The 17,485-nt window shown below is 31.3% G+C and overlaps 2 protein-coding genes across 2 annotated transcripts; one reads left to right on the top strand and one right to left on the bottom strand.

The window, feature by feature from the left end:
- Positions 1 to 603: 603 nt before the first annotated feature.
- HELRODRAFT_173089 (hypothetical protein) lies at positions 604 to 1,706 on the top strand (the record flags this gene model as incomplete). Its single annotated transcript, XM_009019708.1, has 2 exons — positions 604 to 1,112; positions 1,469 to 1,706. The coding sequence occupies 2 exons, from the start codon at positions 604 to 606 to the stop codon at positions 1,704 to 1,706; spliced, it is 747 nt and encodes a 248-aa protein (XP_009017956.1).
- Positions 1,707 to 6,792: 5,086 nt separating this feature from the next.
- HELRODRAFT_173088 (hypothetical protein) lies at positions 6,793 to 8,966 on the bottom strand (the record flags this gene model as incomplete). Its single annotated transcript, XM_009019707.1, has 2 exons — positions 6,793 to 6,869; positions 8,150 to 8,966. The coding sequence occupies 2 exons, from the start codon at positions 8,964 to 8,966 to the stop codon at positions 6,793 to 6,795; spliced, it is 894 nt and encodes a 297-aa protein (XP_009017955.1).
- Between the last annotated feature and the right edge of the window lie 8,519 nt (positions 8,967 to 17,485).

Raw genomic sequence — 17,485 nt, 5'->3', positions numbered from 1 at the left:
TCATTTGTTTTTTATTGATATTAGATAGCGCTTTTGAGAATTTTAACTTTTAATTGGCGCTTTATAAACTTTTCTTTAATATTAATATTAATACTAATAATATATATATATATATATATTAGGGTGTCCCAGAAATGCACGGAAATTTATTTTTTAATTAGTTGATGTCTCACCCTCTGAAAAGTGTCTCTTGGGTACAATAATTAAATTGGTGAAGTTACAGCTCATTTGAACAAGTTTAAGAGGTTCCCCAAGGGCTTTTAAAATTTTACTATCAAGTTAATTCAAAATCCATATCAATAATCTTAAACAATATGCACAAAATGAGTGAAATAAAGCTAGAAATGCAAACTAGTTTAATTATCTCACTGCAGACATTAATTATAGTTTAAAATATTATTAACAATTACCTGTAGAATGATAATCTTTATTAGAGAATGCAAAAAATGTATATTTTTAACCAGTCAACTCGCTATGTTACTGGTCTCATCACTTGTTGATGGCACTACAAAACTTCTTGGAGTTCCAAGGTTAGCATCTGGATTAGGACGAGCAGCTGCTGATGCAGTTCATGAACAGATAAAATCTTGAAAGTGTGAATCAATGGTTATTGGCATGTGCTTTGACACGACAGCTTCCAATACTGGAAAACTCAATGGAGCTTGCACTCTTCTAGAAAAAGCCATGGGACGTAATTTAGTATGGATGGCTTGCCGTCATCATAAGTTTGAAGTGCTGCTTGCCGGTGTATATAGTGTTTGTCTTGGAACATCCACTGGACCAGAAATTTTATTCTTCAAAAGGTTTCGTGAAAAATGGACAGAAATGAATCACACACCAGAAGCCAGATCAACCCCTTTGATAATTGTTTCAGATGCAATTAAAGCATTCATCAAATGTCAACTTGAGGTCAGACATTCTCGAGATGGCTATTTAGAGTTTCTACTTCTTGCTGCACAAATAGCTGAACTGCAGGTTGATGTAGCCATTCGCAAACCTGGTGCACGGCACAGGGCACGATGGATGGCAAAAGCCATCTACGCATTAAAAATTGAAATATTATTCACCGTAAATAAAACCATTTTTAACTTAAACAGCTCGAGAATTACAAGGTATTCAACGTTTGAATCGGTTTATCATTTGTGTTTATCTTCAGTCATGGTTTTCATGCAGGCTCACTGCTGATGCACCTGTGAATGATATTTTGTTGATACAGCGTTTGCATGACTATGACGATGCAGTTCTTGGTTTGACGATTAAAAATGATGCTGCGTCATTTTTGGTACATGAGTCCAGAATTGGCAACTCTTGTTCTTTTTTCATCTCTCCTGTATGACAAAGAAAAGACTGATCTTGTCCGCACAATACAAGCAGATCGAGGCCCACATCTGATGAAAACACTACCACAAAGTTATGACAATTTGCGTGCGTCTAAAACATTTTTTGAAACATCTAATATTGATGCCAGTTTTCTTGATGTACATGTTGAAAACTGGTCAGATACTCCTTCTTTCCAAGTTACAGCAGTGTTTATAAAGAATCTGGTTTGTATCAATGACTCTGCAGAACGGGGAGTAGCGTTGGTACAACATTTCAATGAAACAATCACTAAAGACGCAGAGCAGAAACAATTTTTGCTTCAAGTAGTTGAACAGCATAGGAAAAACTTTGCAGAATATAATAGTGAACTGCTAGCAAAAATTTGAATTATTTGCATTAATTAATATTCAAGCGAACTGAAATTCAATAAATTCTTGTTTTTCAATCATTTTTGACCTAATTTTTGAAATTAAAAATAAAAGGCATTGCAGATTTATATATTTTTTCACAATTATATATTTTGTTTCATTTGTATAAACAAATCATAAAACATTTATAATCATATCATATAACACTGTATCAAAAGTTGGTAGCGAACGATCAAACACCAAAATCAGAAACTTTCGACCCCTTGGGGGACCTCTAAACATTGTCCAAATGGGCTAAAACTTAGCAGGTAAATTACTGTTACCATACAGACATATTTAATGGGGTGAGACATCAATATTTTAAAACTTCATATTTTTGGGACACCCTAATATATATATATTTTACAATATTCTATAAATTCTACCGAATGTTTGGCGTTAATATGTTTGTAGTTCGTTTTTTTTATTTTTCTCACTAAAGTTTTTTGGTGAACGTTTAGTTTATTAAAATTCAAAATAAACTTATTTTTCGAATTCATGCTGCAAATAAGGCCATATTTCGATTCCGAATGAATCATCATCAGTGCTCCTTGCTGTATATATATATAGGGAAATATTTTGTGAGAAAAAATCGAAAAAACGAACTACAAACATATTAACGCCAAACATTTGGTAGAATTTATAGAATATTGTAAAAATTATGGTCTATTACCAACATATATATATATATATATATATATATATATATATATATATATTTCTAATTCTCGAAAAATATATATATATATATATACATATATATATCGTACATCATATCATGATTGGTTACATGTCTTCTTATCTCCAACGCACTATGCTACTAATTCATTATCTCTACCGAGAATAACATGAATCAGACGTTTCAACGAGGCTGTCTTTCCCTCTCATGCATGGATGTGAGTACTTGAGTGGGCAGCAAACAACGTGTCCTGCCTCGCCTACTACAACGTATGAGATATTTATAATCATCCGCATCTGAATCGCATCGTCATCAGGCTACCGTTTAGTACGTGCAATTGTTATATATTCATCATGAAAGCATTCAAGTGGGATGAAAATAAGTGATCGCTGCCGTTATTAATGTCGTTAAGTTTATCAGTTCTCGTATCATGATGATTATTAAAATTGAACATCACTAAACATTATTAAATGTATTATTCATCAATCTCTTTCTTAGAAGTTATCATCATTTCTTCTTATTTTTTAACATCTTCATTGTTATATTTTCATTTTGAACTATTCTGATTTTATTTTGGATTTTTTGGCCAGTTTTTATTTTTCTTCTTCTTCTTGTTATTATTATTATTATTATTATTATTATTATTATTATTATTATTATTTGCATAAGAGATGTAGTGGTGTGAGGGGGGCACTGAAAAAGGTGTAAGGCACGTTCAAAACTAAGAAATGTTTTCATGGTGTGATTAATAGAACGGACTCAAGGACGGGGTTGAGTGGTGGTATTGAAAAAGTGGAAAGCTTTGTTTATTTAGGGGTTAAGCTGAACGCGGATGGAGGATGTTTGAGCGCTGTTACGGCTAGAGTTCGTGTGGGATGGATGAAATTTAGGAAACTTGTTGGGGTATTGTGTGGAAAGAAATGGTCAGTGAAGATGAAAAGGAGGGTATATAAAGCATGTGTGAGAGCAGCGATGGTATATGTTGGTGAAACTTGGGTGTTGAGGAGAAAGGAGGAAAGTGTACTGTAGAGGGCTGAAAGAGCTATAGTAAGGATGATGTGTGGGGTTAAAGTGAAGGATAGAAGGAGTAGTACAGAGCTGATGTCGATGATGGGACTGAATAAGGACATTGTGACATTGATAAGGAGATCGAGATTGCGGTGGTATGGACATGTGTTGAGAAGGGATGAAAGGGTCGGGATTAGGCAGGCGTTAGAGTTCGAGGTTGAAGGAGTGATAGGAAGGGGTCGTCCGCGACTGGGATGGAGAGAGCAGGTGGAGAAGGACAAAGTGAAAGTGGGTTGCGTGATACTGAGGTGAGTGACAGATGTGAATGGCGTCGAGGGGTATTTCGGTTTCATCATAGGTAGCCAAACGGCAACCCTCGATCTCGGGGGAAAATGTCGTCTAAACGTGTGTTGTTGTTGTTGTTATGGGATTGTTGTGGTTGGCGGTAGTGATGGTGCTGCTGTTCAAAGTACCGTTTGTCGTTGAGTTAGGTTGATGCAACCATTAGTAATAATACTAATAAAATTAATAATAAAAATAATATTCTGCTTTCTAAATTGTTGTCACCGGCAACAATATGGCCGTTGCAACGTCACAAATACTCCTCCCAACCCAGACATCGTCATCATCATCATCATCATCATCGTCATCATCATCATTCACGTTTCTTCAGCACAGTCATCTTCATCATCCTTTTTTTTATTTTTCTTCATCACCTTCATTTACTTTTCTATCATCATCAGCAGCATTTTCATCATCAACTCTATCATAATCAGCATTATCATTACAATCCTCAACATTTTAACGATAGTAAGCCACACCACCACCACACCACCCTCATCAGTATCAACATCGAAGCAAACAGCAGCTCATCGCATCTCAGAATGCAGATAAATAAGATTTCCTTCGAGCGAACTTGTTGAAACGCAAATATTTCTTCAGTGCACAACATGCTTCTTCTGATTGTATTCTTTCCGTTCAATGCTTTATTATCATCAGTCATTATTTTTTCATCATTGCGGTTGTTGATATTTTGTTTCAGTTCGGAGAAATAAAAAAATTATTATTAATGGAATCAATTTTTGGAATGTACGAATAGAGAAATATAACGTTACGTAGTTAATGTTTGCGGGCGCAAATACACTACTGCATAATGCATGGTGGTGCATGATGCATGGCGGTGCATGGTGATGTATGGCTTAATTGAATTACGATCTTTCAAATGAGCTGTTAATTGGCTGACGAGATGACTGATGGAGGATATAAAAAATTGTTCAGTAATAAACTTTGAAGCAAAATAGATGCTTGCTATGCAGAGTAAAGATGTTGAATGTTTTATCCGATGCATATCTTAAAGTGAAGATGTGTTTTCGACTTAATGTTGCGTTCAACGTACGATTCGTGGAAAGTTTTAATTTACTCTCAATGAATGTGTAGGCAGGCAGCAATGCATAGTTCTCAGTTGAATGTTCCTCACTCACTGCTGGAATTTCTCTAAAATATTTCACGTTATAAAAAGCATCAATTTTAAGACAAATTCTATTTATAGTTATGAACAAAAAACAACAAATACAAAAAATCAAATTGTAAAACTAAGGAGCACGTTAATAAAGAACAAAACAAACAAACAGCCAAACATCGTATAAAACATGTTTGCAATGGCAACAACGTGTCGGCGGAATTATAGAACACGAACATTGAACGTCTGCCTGCCTCGTTACACCTGTTAGCAGGCAGAGAAGCAACTAACTGTTGTTTGTAATTCAGTAAAAAGTACGCGTCAGTATTACAAGGATGCTCTCAGGAGCATTGAACAACACTTTGCATTTACCTCCTAATGGAATGATGAATAAAAGTGTTGTTAGTTGTGTCTTACAAATCTTACATTAAGCAAATTCTCATCAGATAGTTTTTATATTTTTGTGAAAAACTGCATTATTAATTACTTCCTCCGATTTCTGGGCAGTCTATTTTTATTTAAATTGTCGCAAACAAGATGTGGAATAAAATCTCATTGGTGCATTCTTTGTAATTGAAGATTATGCTTTTTTTATTATATTTCCTGTTAATTGTATTTGTTAGTTGAGCTGAAGAGACAGAATTCTTCAACTCCGACCAACCCCGACACTGCTCTTAACATTTTAAAATTGACAAGGTTAAATTTTGCCTAGAAAATTTTAATAATTTTATACTTTGTGCTATAACGATCTTTAATGTCACTATCATTATGTTTCCAAACTTGAACGTCCATGACATGACCAGCGCGGCGGGTCAGCTTTCTCGGCCACTTCTATTACGCACCTATCAATTTTCTAACGTTTGAATGAGAGATAATTATTAATTTCAACTTTTCAAATTCATTTTCAAACTCCGCTACCGGATCAAAACTTGTTTCTTCCTAATTTTCACATGAACGTATTCGAAGATGTTCACATATTCTTTTATTTTTATTATCTTTTTCATATTTAAATTTTCAATTCCATCCTAACAAATGAACATCTCCACTGTTTGTGTTTGATAGTTTTATTTGCAAGTGTTCAAACCTCAAATTCTTTTGAGCAAGCATCTGTTTGTAAGTCCTTTCCAATTGTAAACGAACTCAACTTCTCACAAACTGGTTTATCAAATTGAAAACATGTGCTGCAGCTCCTCAACACATCTCCACTCCACATCATTATGAAATTTCTTCACGTCCACCAACATCCGTTATTCCACTTTTATTTAAATTTCATCTCAAGATCACAAAAATTATGAAATACAAAAATTGACCATATAGGTCAAGTGTGTGAGTGTTATAGTTGTTAAATGAAATTGTAGATTGATATTTATAAAATCTCTATTAGTGTGGAGCAGAGGGAAGGGAAGGACGCATTCAATCACCCTGCCTCCTACAATGTATGACCCCGCTAACAAGTTTCTTATCGACTAAAGATTGTTTTTAGAAATGTTTATAAGCAACTTAATTAAATATTGCAGCAAAAATGTTTTTGAAATAATTTATTCTAACATTATTAACTATATTTAATATTTAATGAGACATATATGGATAATATTTTATATAAAAATCATTTTTTAAACACGTTAAAATGGCTAAAAACTTGGTGATTTTTACAAAAAATTTCTTCAGTGGAAGATACAGGAGATAGTAAAGTAAATGGGAATTAACAAAAAAGGTCAACTAACAATTTTGAAATCATCTCTACCGAAAAATTCTGGATCTGCCACTGATATTGTTCTATTTGTCACAAAATGACTTTATTTACGAAGTATAGCCTGATCAATATATGCGTAGTATAATGGACATAACATTTGATAAACAAATAAAACCAATGTTGCCATACTGAGTCTTTATTTCAAAACAGTTTTGTAATGAGAATATCAGAGCGAAGTATCTCTCCATGAAGGGGTTTTCTTGGTTTTGCAATAAGGAATTTGTTTATAGTCTAACCCTAACCCTGGTTAAATTAAAAAATTTATATAAATGTGATTAATATATTTTGTTATTTATTTCAATTACTATTTGTATTCATTATATACATTTAAACAATGCGCGTCTTTACAATTAACTTGCATTAATATTTTAGTTTATGACCCTTTTTTAAAAGTTTAAAACTTATTTAGTAGCATTCTTTAAGCTTGGCTGTAATTAAATTCACAGAAAAAAGCATGAGTTTTCAATGCGAGGTGATGACGTTTCAATGTGAAGAAGATTTCTACCGTTGAAATATACTGCTAAAGCGTGCGTGTGTGTTTTGTGTATGTAAATGTGATTATGTATAAGTGAGTATGTATGTGTATATGTCTGTATTTATGTGTGTGTAGTATATGTTTTTGCGTGTATGTGTGTGCGTAGGTATGTTTTTTATTATCGGATATTCAAATATTCAACAACGGGCAATTGGAATTCTTCCTACCAATAAATTTAGAAACAGAAGAATCATCGATTATGAAAACGCGTAGAAGTGTTATATTAAACGAGGTTGAAGATTGTAAAACTAATCAAATGAACGTTAAACAGATAAGAAATCAACAAAGTAGAGACAAAGTTTTTATATATATATATATATTTACATATATATATATATATATTTCATTAAACGCGATGCTTATATTATTGTTATTTAATTTTTTATTAAGATTTTCTATTTTTCTTATTAGTTTTTTATAATTATAATTTAAATTAAAAATTAGAACTCCAATATTCATTATATAATTATTTATTAAGCGACGTTTCGAATTTTATAATTCATCTTCAGGCAATTTAATATTAATTCAAATAAAACATAACAATAAACTGTCAGATGACGTAATAAGAGTTGAGCGCGAAAGTAACGTAACGATTAAAGTTAAATAACGTAAGTAGTTAAATTAAGTATAATAAACAATTATTTTGTAATATAACATAATAAAATATATTATATGTGCAATATTATGTTAATAATAATAATAATAAATTAAACATTTCGTGATGAAGGTAAAATAAAATTGGAATAAATTTGTTTGTTCAAATTAGGTTTATAAATATTAATAAATAGGGATTCTAAAATTTGTAGTCTGTTAAAATTAGTGTCTTTCATTAATATTTTAGTATTATCTTCTAATATTTTGCGGGATAATTGCTGGTTGTGGCAGTCATGGTAGCGTTGATTTGGAGCTCCGATGTTCAAATGGCAAGTTAAACGGCGTGTCAGTTTTGTGGTAGTCATTCCAATATAAGAAGATGGACGAAGCCTACAGTCTTCGTGAGGACATAGAAATTGGTAGATGACGTGGGAGTGCTGTATTGTTGCTAGTTTAACGTTGGGACTATTTTTTATTAGTAGTTGTTGCGACTTAAAATTTTTATAATAAATAAGAAGGTTTATTTTTTCATTAGAATCAACTGGATGGACTCCTTTTTTAATGATTTTTCTAATTATATATTCGTCTTCTTTATACGAAGAGCTCATTAAGTTACGATAAAATAAAGTTAATTTTGCACTGTCGGTATTGTTGTTTGAGTTGTTGTTATTGTTATGAATGGAGTTTGCGATAACGAGGTTGTCATTGATTGTGTTGTTATCATTGTCATGATCCACATGGTCATCGTTATTGTCGCTGTTATTGTTGTTGGAGTTGGTAATAGAGTTTGCATCATTGTCACCGACATGATCAGCAACAACGTCGTTGTTTGAGTTGTTTACATTACTGACAAGATTATTGGAAATAACATGGTTGTCGTTGTTGATTAGGTTATCGACAATGACTTGTGCAATAGTAACATGGTTACCATTGTTTTCGTTGTTATTTATGTTATCATTATCATGATCATTGATAATACGTCTATCATTATTGTTAGTGTTATTATCACTTATATTGTCGTCATTGTTGTTTGTGTTGTTTCTTGTGTTGTTGTCAGTGTTGCTTGTGTTGTTATGGCTGTTATGATCGATAGAAACGTGGTTATCATTGTCGGTTACATTGTGATTATAACTTGAGTTGTTTTTAACGTTTTCATTGTTATCATTTACCTTAATATTATTATTTTGAATCTTTCTAATTTCATTGGTCATTATTTTATCTATTGTTGAATTGTTAAAATTATTGTTGACAAGGAATTGTTTTATTTTATCGAGTTCTTTACGAAATTCAAGTGGTTCAGAGCTGTGTGAATATGCCCGTCTGACATACGATATTATCACACTATTCTTGTACCGATCTGGACACTCGCTATTTCCTTTCATGCATATCCCGTTGTTGGTTGGTTTGACGTAAACAGATGTGCGAAATGTGTTGGGTGTTAACTGATCAATTAAAATATCAAGATAGGTCAATTTATTGTCATTACTTTTTTCCACAGTAAATTTTAAACATGAGTTAAGGTGAAACAATTTATTCAGCTGTGTTATATCTCTCTCAAATTTGGTTATGACAAATATATCATCGATATATCTACAATATACAAGAGGTTTACGATAACGCTTAAAGATTTTGTATTCAATTGTTCCCATATAAAAATTTGCGAACAAGACTCCCAGTGGAGACCCCATAGCTACGCCATCGGTTTGCACGTACATGTGTCCAGCGGGGCATACAAACGGTGACTGCTTCGTGCATATTTATAACAAACGTTTTAGATCCTCTTCTCTAATATCCAAACATGGAGTTGTATCATCGCGATATACTCGATCAAGTATGTATTGTATTGTAGTATCAACCGGCACGTTTGTGAAAAGAGATTCGACGTCATATGAAGCCATCGTTCCCGAATCTCGATTTGCTTTCAACAATTTGATGACATCAGTTGATCTTTTGACACAATAATTGTCAGGTACATATGGTGTGAGAATGGTGTTGAGCTGTTTTGCGATGTGATAAGTGGGAGTTGGGCATTGACTAATTATAGGGCGTAAGGGATTATGTGTCTTTACGTTACCATAGATGTAACCGGGAGAGAAATCACCAATGAGTTTATTGAATTTTATTGAACTATTATTATTGATGCGGTTAATTATGGTGTTGAGCTGTTTTTTGATATCATCGACGGGGTTTTTGAGATCTTTTTAAATTTTGTGGAATCGGAAAGAAGTTGGTTTAATTTTTGGAGATATTCGGGTGTGTTCATCAAAACATATGACGCTGACTTGTCGGCTTTTCGAATGGTTATATTGTTGTTTGATTTAAGTTGCTTGGCAGCATTTATAAGTTCTTTGTCGAGTATTTTACTATTATAGTTACCTCTATTTTTATGGGATTCTGAAATAAGGTCAGGGATGAGCGATTGATTTATGATGACTTTCTTATCATTATTCAATTTTAAAATTTGATCGATGAGCACTTCAATTTCAACTCGTTTTTGTAAGTTATGTGGTTTCTTCAAAATATGACAGTTTAGTCCTAAGTTTAACAAGTCAATTTTATATCTAACAAATTGACAAAACCTTGTTGAGGACGAGGAAATTTGAAGTTACCGCCATATAAACGAGATAGTTTATCAATTATTTTATTTGTTGATGTATTAAAATGTTGATCGATAATATTATTTAAACTATTGTCTATTTTATTTTTAAGTTCAATATCAATATCAATTATATTATTCCATGTTTCATACGCTAGGTCCAAATCGTGCTGTAACTCATCACGAGTTTTCCGCTTATCTTCAATTTCGCGAGATATTAAATTTCTTCTGTAAGATAAAGTAATATCCTGATGTTTATTTGTTAAATCGCAAGTTTCAATATCAGTTAATTTCGGTAACAAATTTTCATTTAAGCATATTTCATTAAACGCGATGCTTATATTATTGTTATTTAATTTTTTATTAAGATTTTCTATTTTTCTTATTAGTTTTTTATAATTATAATTTAAATTAAAAATTAGAACTCCAATATTCATTATATAATTATTTATTAAGCGACGTTTCGAATTTTATAATTCATCTTCAGGCAATTTAATATTAATTCAAATAAAACATAACAATAAACTGTCAGATGACGTAATAAGAGTTGAGCGCGAAAGTAACGTAACGATTAAAGTTAAATAACGTAAGTAGTTAAATTATGTATAATAAACAATTATTTTGTAATATAACATAATAAAATATATTATATGTGCAATATTATGTTAATAATAATAATAATAAATTAAACATTTCGTGATGAAGGTAAAATAAAATTGGAATAAATTTGTTTGTTCAAATTAGGTTTATAAATATTAATAAATAGGGATTCTAAAATTTGTAGTCTGTTAAAATTATTAATGTCTTACATTAATATTTTAGTATTATCTTCTAATATTTTGCGTAATAATTGCTGGTTGTGGCAGTCATGGTAGTGTTGATTTGGAGCTCCGATGTTCAAATGGCAGGTTAAACGGCGTGTCAGTTTTGTGGTAGTCATTCCAATGAAATAATTAATGAAATATGCTTAAATGAAAATTTGTTACCGAAATTTACTGATATATATATATATATATATATATATATATATATATATATATATATATATATATATATATATGAGCATCTGGGCACATACACCACATATCAATTTGAACACCGAAGATGGTATAGCTTTTTTGTTCTATCATGCATAAAATTAAACAAAAATTTGGTTTTGAACTAAAGAATCTTGAAAATGATTTACGATAAACCGTTAGAAAAATCGAAAGTTAAATTGGAATTTAACGAACGCCGAACATGCTGTAATTATCATCAATAATTGCGTATATATACTAATTGCCCAGCGCCAAATTAACTAACTTATTTATATTGATGTTTTCTATAGTATAAAATAATTTATTTAAATATTAACAATTTTCAAATCAATAAGAGACTGAAAAGTTATTTGAAATAAAAAGATAATGATTTTGAACAGTATAATGTTTGAGTAAGCACTATATTCTTAACGATATCATTACACCAATTTGTTACGGTGAAATGAGCAGTTTTAAATAAGTTTCATCATAATTTTTTTTAAAACCATCGCTTCAGTTTTGTTTTTTTCCATTTCTATTAATTTTTGTACAAATGTTTTTAATATCTTATTTCAGATGGTTACGAAAGAAAAAGTACGTCCAGGAGAAAAATTTTTGAAAAAAATTGGAAATCACAGAATGGCACAACTTTCAATCTTTCAGGTAATATTGGAGAAAACGTTTCAATTGAGTGCCCGTTTAGTGGGGAAAAAATAACTTGGCTCAAAAATGGAAAAAATTTGGAGAGAAGGTTCCGTGATATGGTGACGCTTTTACTCAAAATTGTTTAATTCTAATTTCAAAACTAAATTTTCCTTGGAAACACATTTCTTGTTTTAAAAAAGTTATTGCTAGTGTTTAATAAATTTTTCGTTCAATGATTTTTCAAACTGACAATTCCTTCAATTATTTTTCAAACTGACCAATTGTGTGTATAATTTGATGTGGTATTAAAAATAAATATTATAAATCTTTGAAGCCAATCAGTTATGCAGATGATGATCGCATATTGAAACTGGATAATTTGCTAGAAGATGATGCTGCAGTTTATACGTGTGTTGCTCAATCTAAAATAAAATCTTATATAAAGAATTTCAATCTAATTGTAACAGGTTAATTTTCATCTTGACGTAATAATGTTCAATAAATATTTTATAGATTAGCAGTGGCGGATCTAGACAGTGGCGTTGTGAACACACTATCAAACATTTTGGACCACTTCGTCAAAATTTTTCCAAAAATTTAAAAATTTAAACATTTTATAAATTTTGCTCCTCCTCTCATCAAAGTCCACCACTGTATCTAAACAACGTTTTAAAATTACTTGGCCAAGAAAGTAACTAAATTTTTTATTGTTTATCACACCAATTTTTGGTCGGTTTTGTACTTAAAACTGTCTAAAACTGACTTATCTATTTTTAATCAAAACACTGCTCACAAAGGAGAGGGCCATGCTTTTCCTTGGTCCTCTAGATCTGCCACTCCAGGTTAGCACCACCGCTGACACTGTTAATAAACAGCTTGTGACAAATTTAAAAAAATGAACTAACTGTAGGCTGTTTGATGGAGATTATTGTTCAGCGTTAATTTTTTCAATGTGACCTATTTCGTTACTTTCGTTCAGACTGTTGCATTCCGATAAAAATATGCCCAATTCAACCACATACATACTGATTATTATTAAATGTTATCAATTTTTATGGTCTGATTAATCATAATCAAGTTCTACAAACGAGACAAATGAAGCTCTCCAATGCAATTGCGGATTTAGGGACAAAACCATTTGACGTCTATTGATCACACCATGTTCGATAGGATAATTGTAAATGTTAAAAAATATTGGCAATATTGAAATTAGTCAATAGTTTTCAAAAAATGTTAAATCACAATTTTTAAAAATGGATATAACCATAACCATTTTAAAGTAATCGGGGAATCGGCCCAGTTTAAGATTATCGTTAAAAAATGAAGGTTGATGGTAAAATTTCTTCATTTTTTTCATCTCTTCATGTTGGTAAAGAGAAAATTACAATCAAAACTATTCTTCAATTTTAAATTATTAACAACCGATATAACTTCTTTAGAGGTTGAGTCGTGCCGAGGGAATTTGAGATTTGAATCTAGTCGATTGCAGTTTGCCATTTTTTTTAACATTTATGGCTATTTTAACATAAAAAAATATTAAATATAGTGATCATGTTTAATTTTTAATTTAATAGTTCCAACGCAAGAGATCATTGCGCAGAAAAGCATTTCAAAAGCCGATATCCATCAAAAAAAGTTGTGCTGTCTGTTTCGTGGAATTTTAAATAGTGTAGTGTTTCACCAAGATAATGCAAGACCTCATACAAGTTTGGTTACTGTCCAAAAGCTTTTGCAGCTTGGATGAGATGTACTGCTAAATTCACCATATTCTCCTTTGGATTATTATTTTTTTCGATCACTGCAAAATATTTAGGACGGTAAACCTTTACCTTGAATGAACACGTCAAAAATCACCTGGATCAGTTTTTTTGCCAGCAGACCAAAAATTTTATGAGCGTGGAATCATGCTACTACCAGAAAGATGGCAAAAGGTGTTGGATCAGAATGGCAAATATATAATTTAATTAAAAATTTATTCATTTAACGAAGATCGTCTTTTATCTTCACCACAAAAAAAAACGAAATTATTTTCTAAACAACCTGATAATTGCTTTCGCGATGCAAAATTTTATAACGTCAAACAAAGAAAACTAGGCAAATGGTCAGAAATCTTATTATATAAAATTTTTTTTGAACAGTTTCTAATGTTGAAATTTGGAAAAATATTACCAATAGTTATTATTACCAATTATATTTAGTTATTAGTTATTATAGTTGGTTACTATCAATATATTTAGATGCAAATTAAATTAAGTCATAAGATTTAAGAACGTGAATAAAGTTTGGCTCTTCACTGCTAATTTCATATTAAAACCACTAACAATGAAAACATTATTGTTGATGCTGCCTTTTAACAGTTCATGAAGAATTGTTATAGAAAAAAACATCAAATTGGCTATTTGGTGGCTTACAAAAACATAAAAAAATCATTGTTTTGCTATTGAATTGGATGTCTGGCCACTAAAATTACTTCAAATTATGGAAGAAATTTAGATTTTATATCTTCGTACGTTACTTTTATCCATTAAAAAACCAGTGGAGCTACCTCCATTCCTTTCAACCAATGCATTATTTGGAATTAACTCATGACATGGAAAGTATGATAGCAATGAATAATGAGTATCATCATCATTTAGTAATGCTTCACATTATGCAACGATTTTAGGAATATTAAACATGTAATTGAAAGATTATTAATTAATAAAGATGCGTAGTTCGGCGTGTACAATCAAACTTTTTGTTTATACAAACGTTGTTAAATACTGTTGGTCATTTTGTGTTCATTAACTTCTTTGTAAGTGACTCAACTCTACGCATTTGCTGCCCTTCATATATGCTAAAACTATCTGTCATTGCTAGGCTAACAAAGTTATTTCGGCATTATTGCCATCATCGGAGCCTAGAAAGTACAAAATTTGAAATTAAAAAATTAAAAATCAAAGAAATAATGATAAAACAACCGTGAAAGAAACTAACAAAATAAGAATAAAATACATGAATAATTTAAAGTAAAAATTTAGAATTATTATATTGTATTACTAATATAATATAATTAAACGTTAAATTCACTATAACTTGATAAATGGAACGAATAAAATTAAATGAAACAAGTTAAATAAAATTATATATCGTTATTTGAGAATGGAAAAGAAAACAGTATGTGTGTGTGTGTAATATTGCGATAGAATAGTGTTAGTGTAAATAAACAGGGCCTGCTCAAGTTATTTTGCCGCCTGATGCCAAATCCCAGTTTGCTGTCCTAAGTAAAAAGCACCAATATATTAAAAAATACCTTAAAATAAAACTAAAAGTGACGTACAAAATCATATATTTGCAAAACATTAAACCCAAACAGTACAAAAAAAGGCAAGCAAAATACATACAAAATGGGCATATTCTAACGTGACTTAGTGAAAGAAGTTTACTTTCCTAATCTTTTTATCAATGATTTTATAAATGCATCTAATTTTTTGCAGATGATATTACTTTTCTCTATTCTCATTCTAATTTTGATTTATTGGTTTCTACTATTAACAAAGAATTATTTCTTTTTTATGATTGGGTGGCCTCTAATAACTTAAGGATTAATATTGACAAAACTTTATATTTTTTGGCCCTAAAATTAAAACTGATTTGTATCATCCTATTTGTTGCTAAATAATAAAAGTGTTAAAAGAGTAAATGCTATTAAGTTTTTGGGAGTTGTTATTTCTGGAAATTTAAATTGGTTAGATCATATTAAATATATATCGGGGAAAATATCTAAAAATTTAGGATTAATATATCGTTTGAAACATAGATTTCCTTGGTTCTTCTTGAAGACTTTATATAACTCTTCGATATTGCCTTTAACTTACTGTATTGTTATCTGAGGGTGCAGTTTTTTTTGTTTCTTTTAAGTCTTTATTATTGCAGCTCTCTGACATACGCAAAACCATTTACAATGATGTAGCATATATAGTATCTATATATCTTTATTATGTTCTGAAGCAGCCATCTTCGCCAGAAAGGCTGTTTATCTTTTTCACACGACGTACACATGTGTTTATGTGCACGCGCAAGCACCGCATCATATATGCTGATTATATGATAACCTTCGAGATGTTTGACTCAGCGAGCATTAGAACCACTGAGCCATCTTGTCGCCCAACATGCGACAACTTACGTTGTCTACTCATTTACCAGCCTCGAAAGAATGGACGGCTGAGTTGGCCGGGGGGTCGGCTACCCAGATAAACCTGCAGAAACTGCAAGATTCGAACCCGTGGCGTGGGAGTAGTAGACGGACACGCTAACCACTCGGCCACGAGACCCCTAAATTCAGTTCATTTGTTAAGTTTGAATCAAAATTTTTTCTTAAGATTATTATTTGATTTGAACAAATTTGGACATATAACTTCATATTATAATTTAGCTGGTATTTTAAATATAAAACAGTTGCATATTCATTAACACTTTTTTTTAAATTTTTAAATTAAGTTATTGTTACTTCCTCTATAATCAAGTCATTGTATTTAATAACCATAGTACCAGATGTTTAAGACATAACTATGATTTTTATTTATTTAAGCCCAGATCAATTATTTATTAATTCTGTTCTTCCTTTTTCAATGCATTTATGGAACTCGTTACAACAAACAACAACACACGTTTAGACGACATTTTCCCCCGAGATCGGGGTTTGCCGTTTGGCTACCTATGATGAAACCGAAATACCCCTCGACGCCATTCTCATCCGTCACTCACCTCAGTATCACGCAAGCCCGCCTTCACTCTGTCCTTCTCCACCTGCTCTCTCCATCCCAATCGCGGACGACCCCTTCCTATCACTCCTTCAACCTCGAACTCCAACGCTCGTCTAATCCCGACCCTTTTATCCCTTCTCAACACATGTCCATACCAACGCAATCTCTATCTCTTTACCAATGTCATAATGTCCTTATTCAGTCCCATCATCGACATCAGCTCTGTACTACTCCTCCTATCCTTCACTCCTTCTCCTATGGGACTCCTGTGCTTTGTTTATATATATATATATATATATATATATATATATATATATATATATATATATTGGGTTTAGACTATCATAAATACAATTATTTATAAAGATCACTGCGTTTTCGGCATTATTCAACTTTTAGTTGAGTTTCTCAATTTTTAATTCTAATAAAGTTACAATCAAAGTCGCTGTGAAAACAAAGACACAAAGACGGAACAATACTATATAACTACACTGATGATGGCAGTTGATGCCGAAAAGAGCTTTTCTGTAGTAACAACGTTATTAATAATGTTTCGCCAAAAATGTCAAATATTAAGTTTTTTATTTAACCTCAATAAACTCAACAAAGATGATAAAAGTCTCGTTAGAAAAATTGAGAAACTCAACTACAAGTTGAATAATGGAAAAACGCAATGATATTTTAAAATAATTATATATATATATATATAATATTTTAAAATAATTATA

This window comes from Helobdella robusta (assembly GCF_000326865.2).
Source record: "Helobdella robusta unplaced genomic scaffold HELROscaffold_25, whole genome shotgun sequence".
NCBI classification, from domain to species: domain Eukaryota; kingdom Metazoa; phylum Annelida; class Clitellata; order Rhynchobdellida; family Glossiphoniidae; genus Helobdella; species Helobdella robusta.
This window is presented reverse-complemented; position numbering and strand designations above follow the sequence as displayed.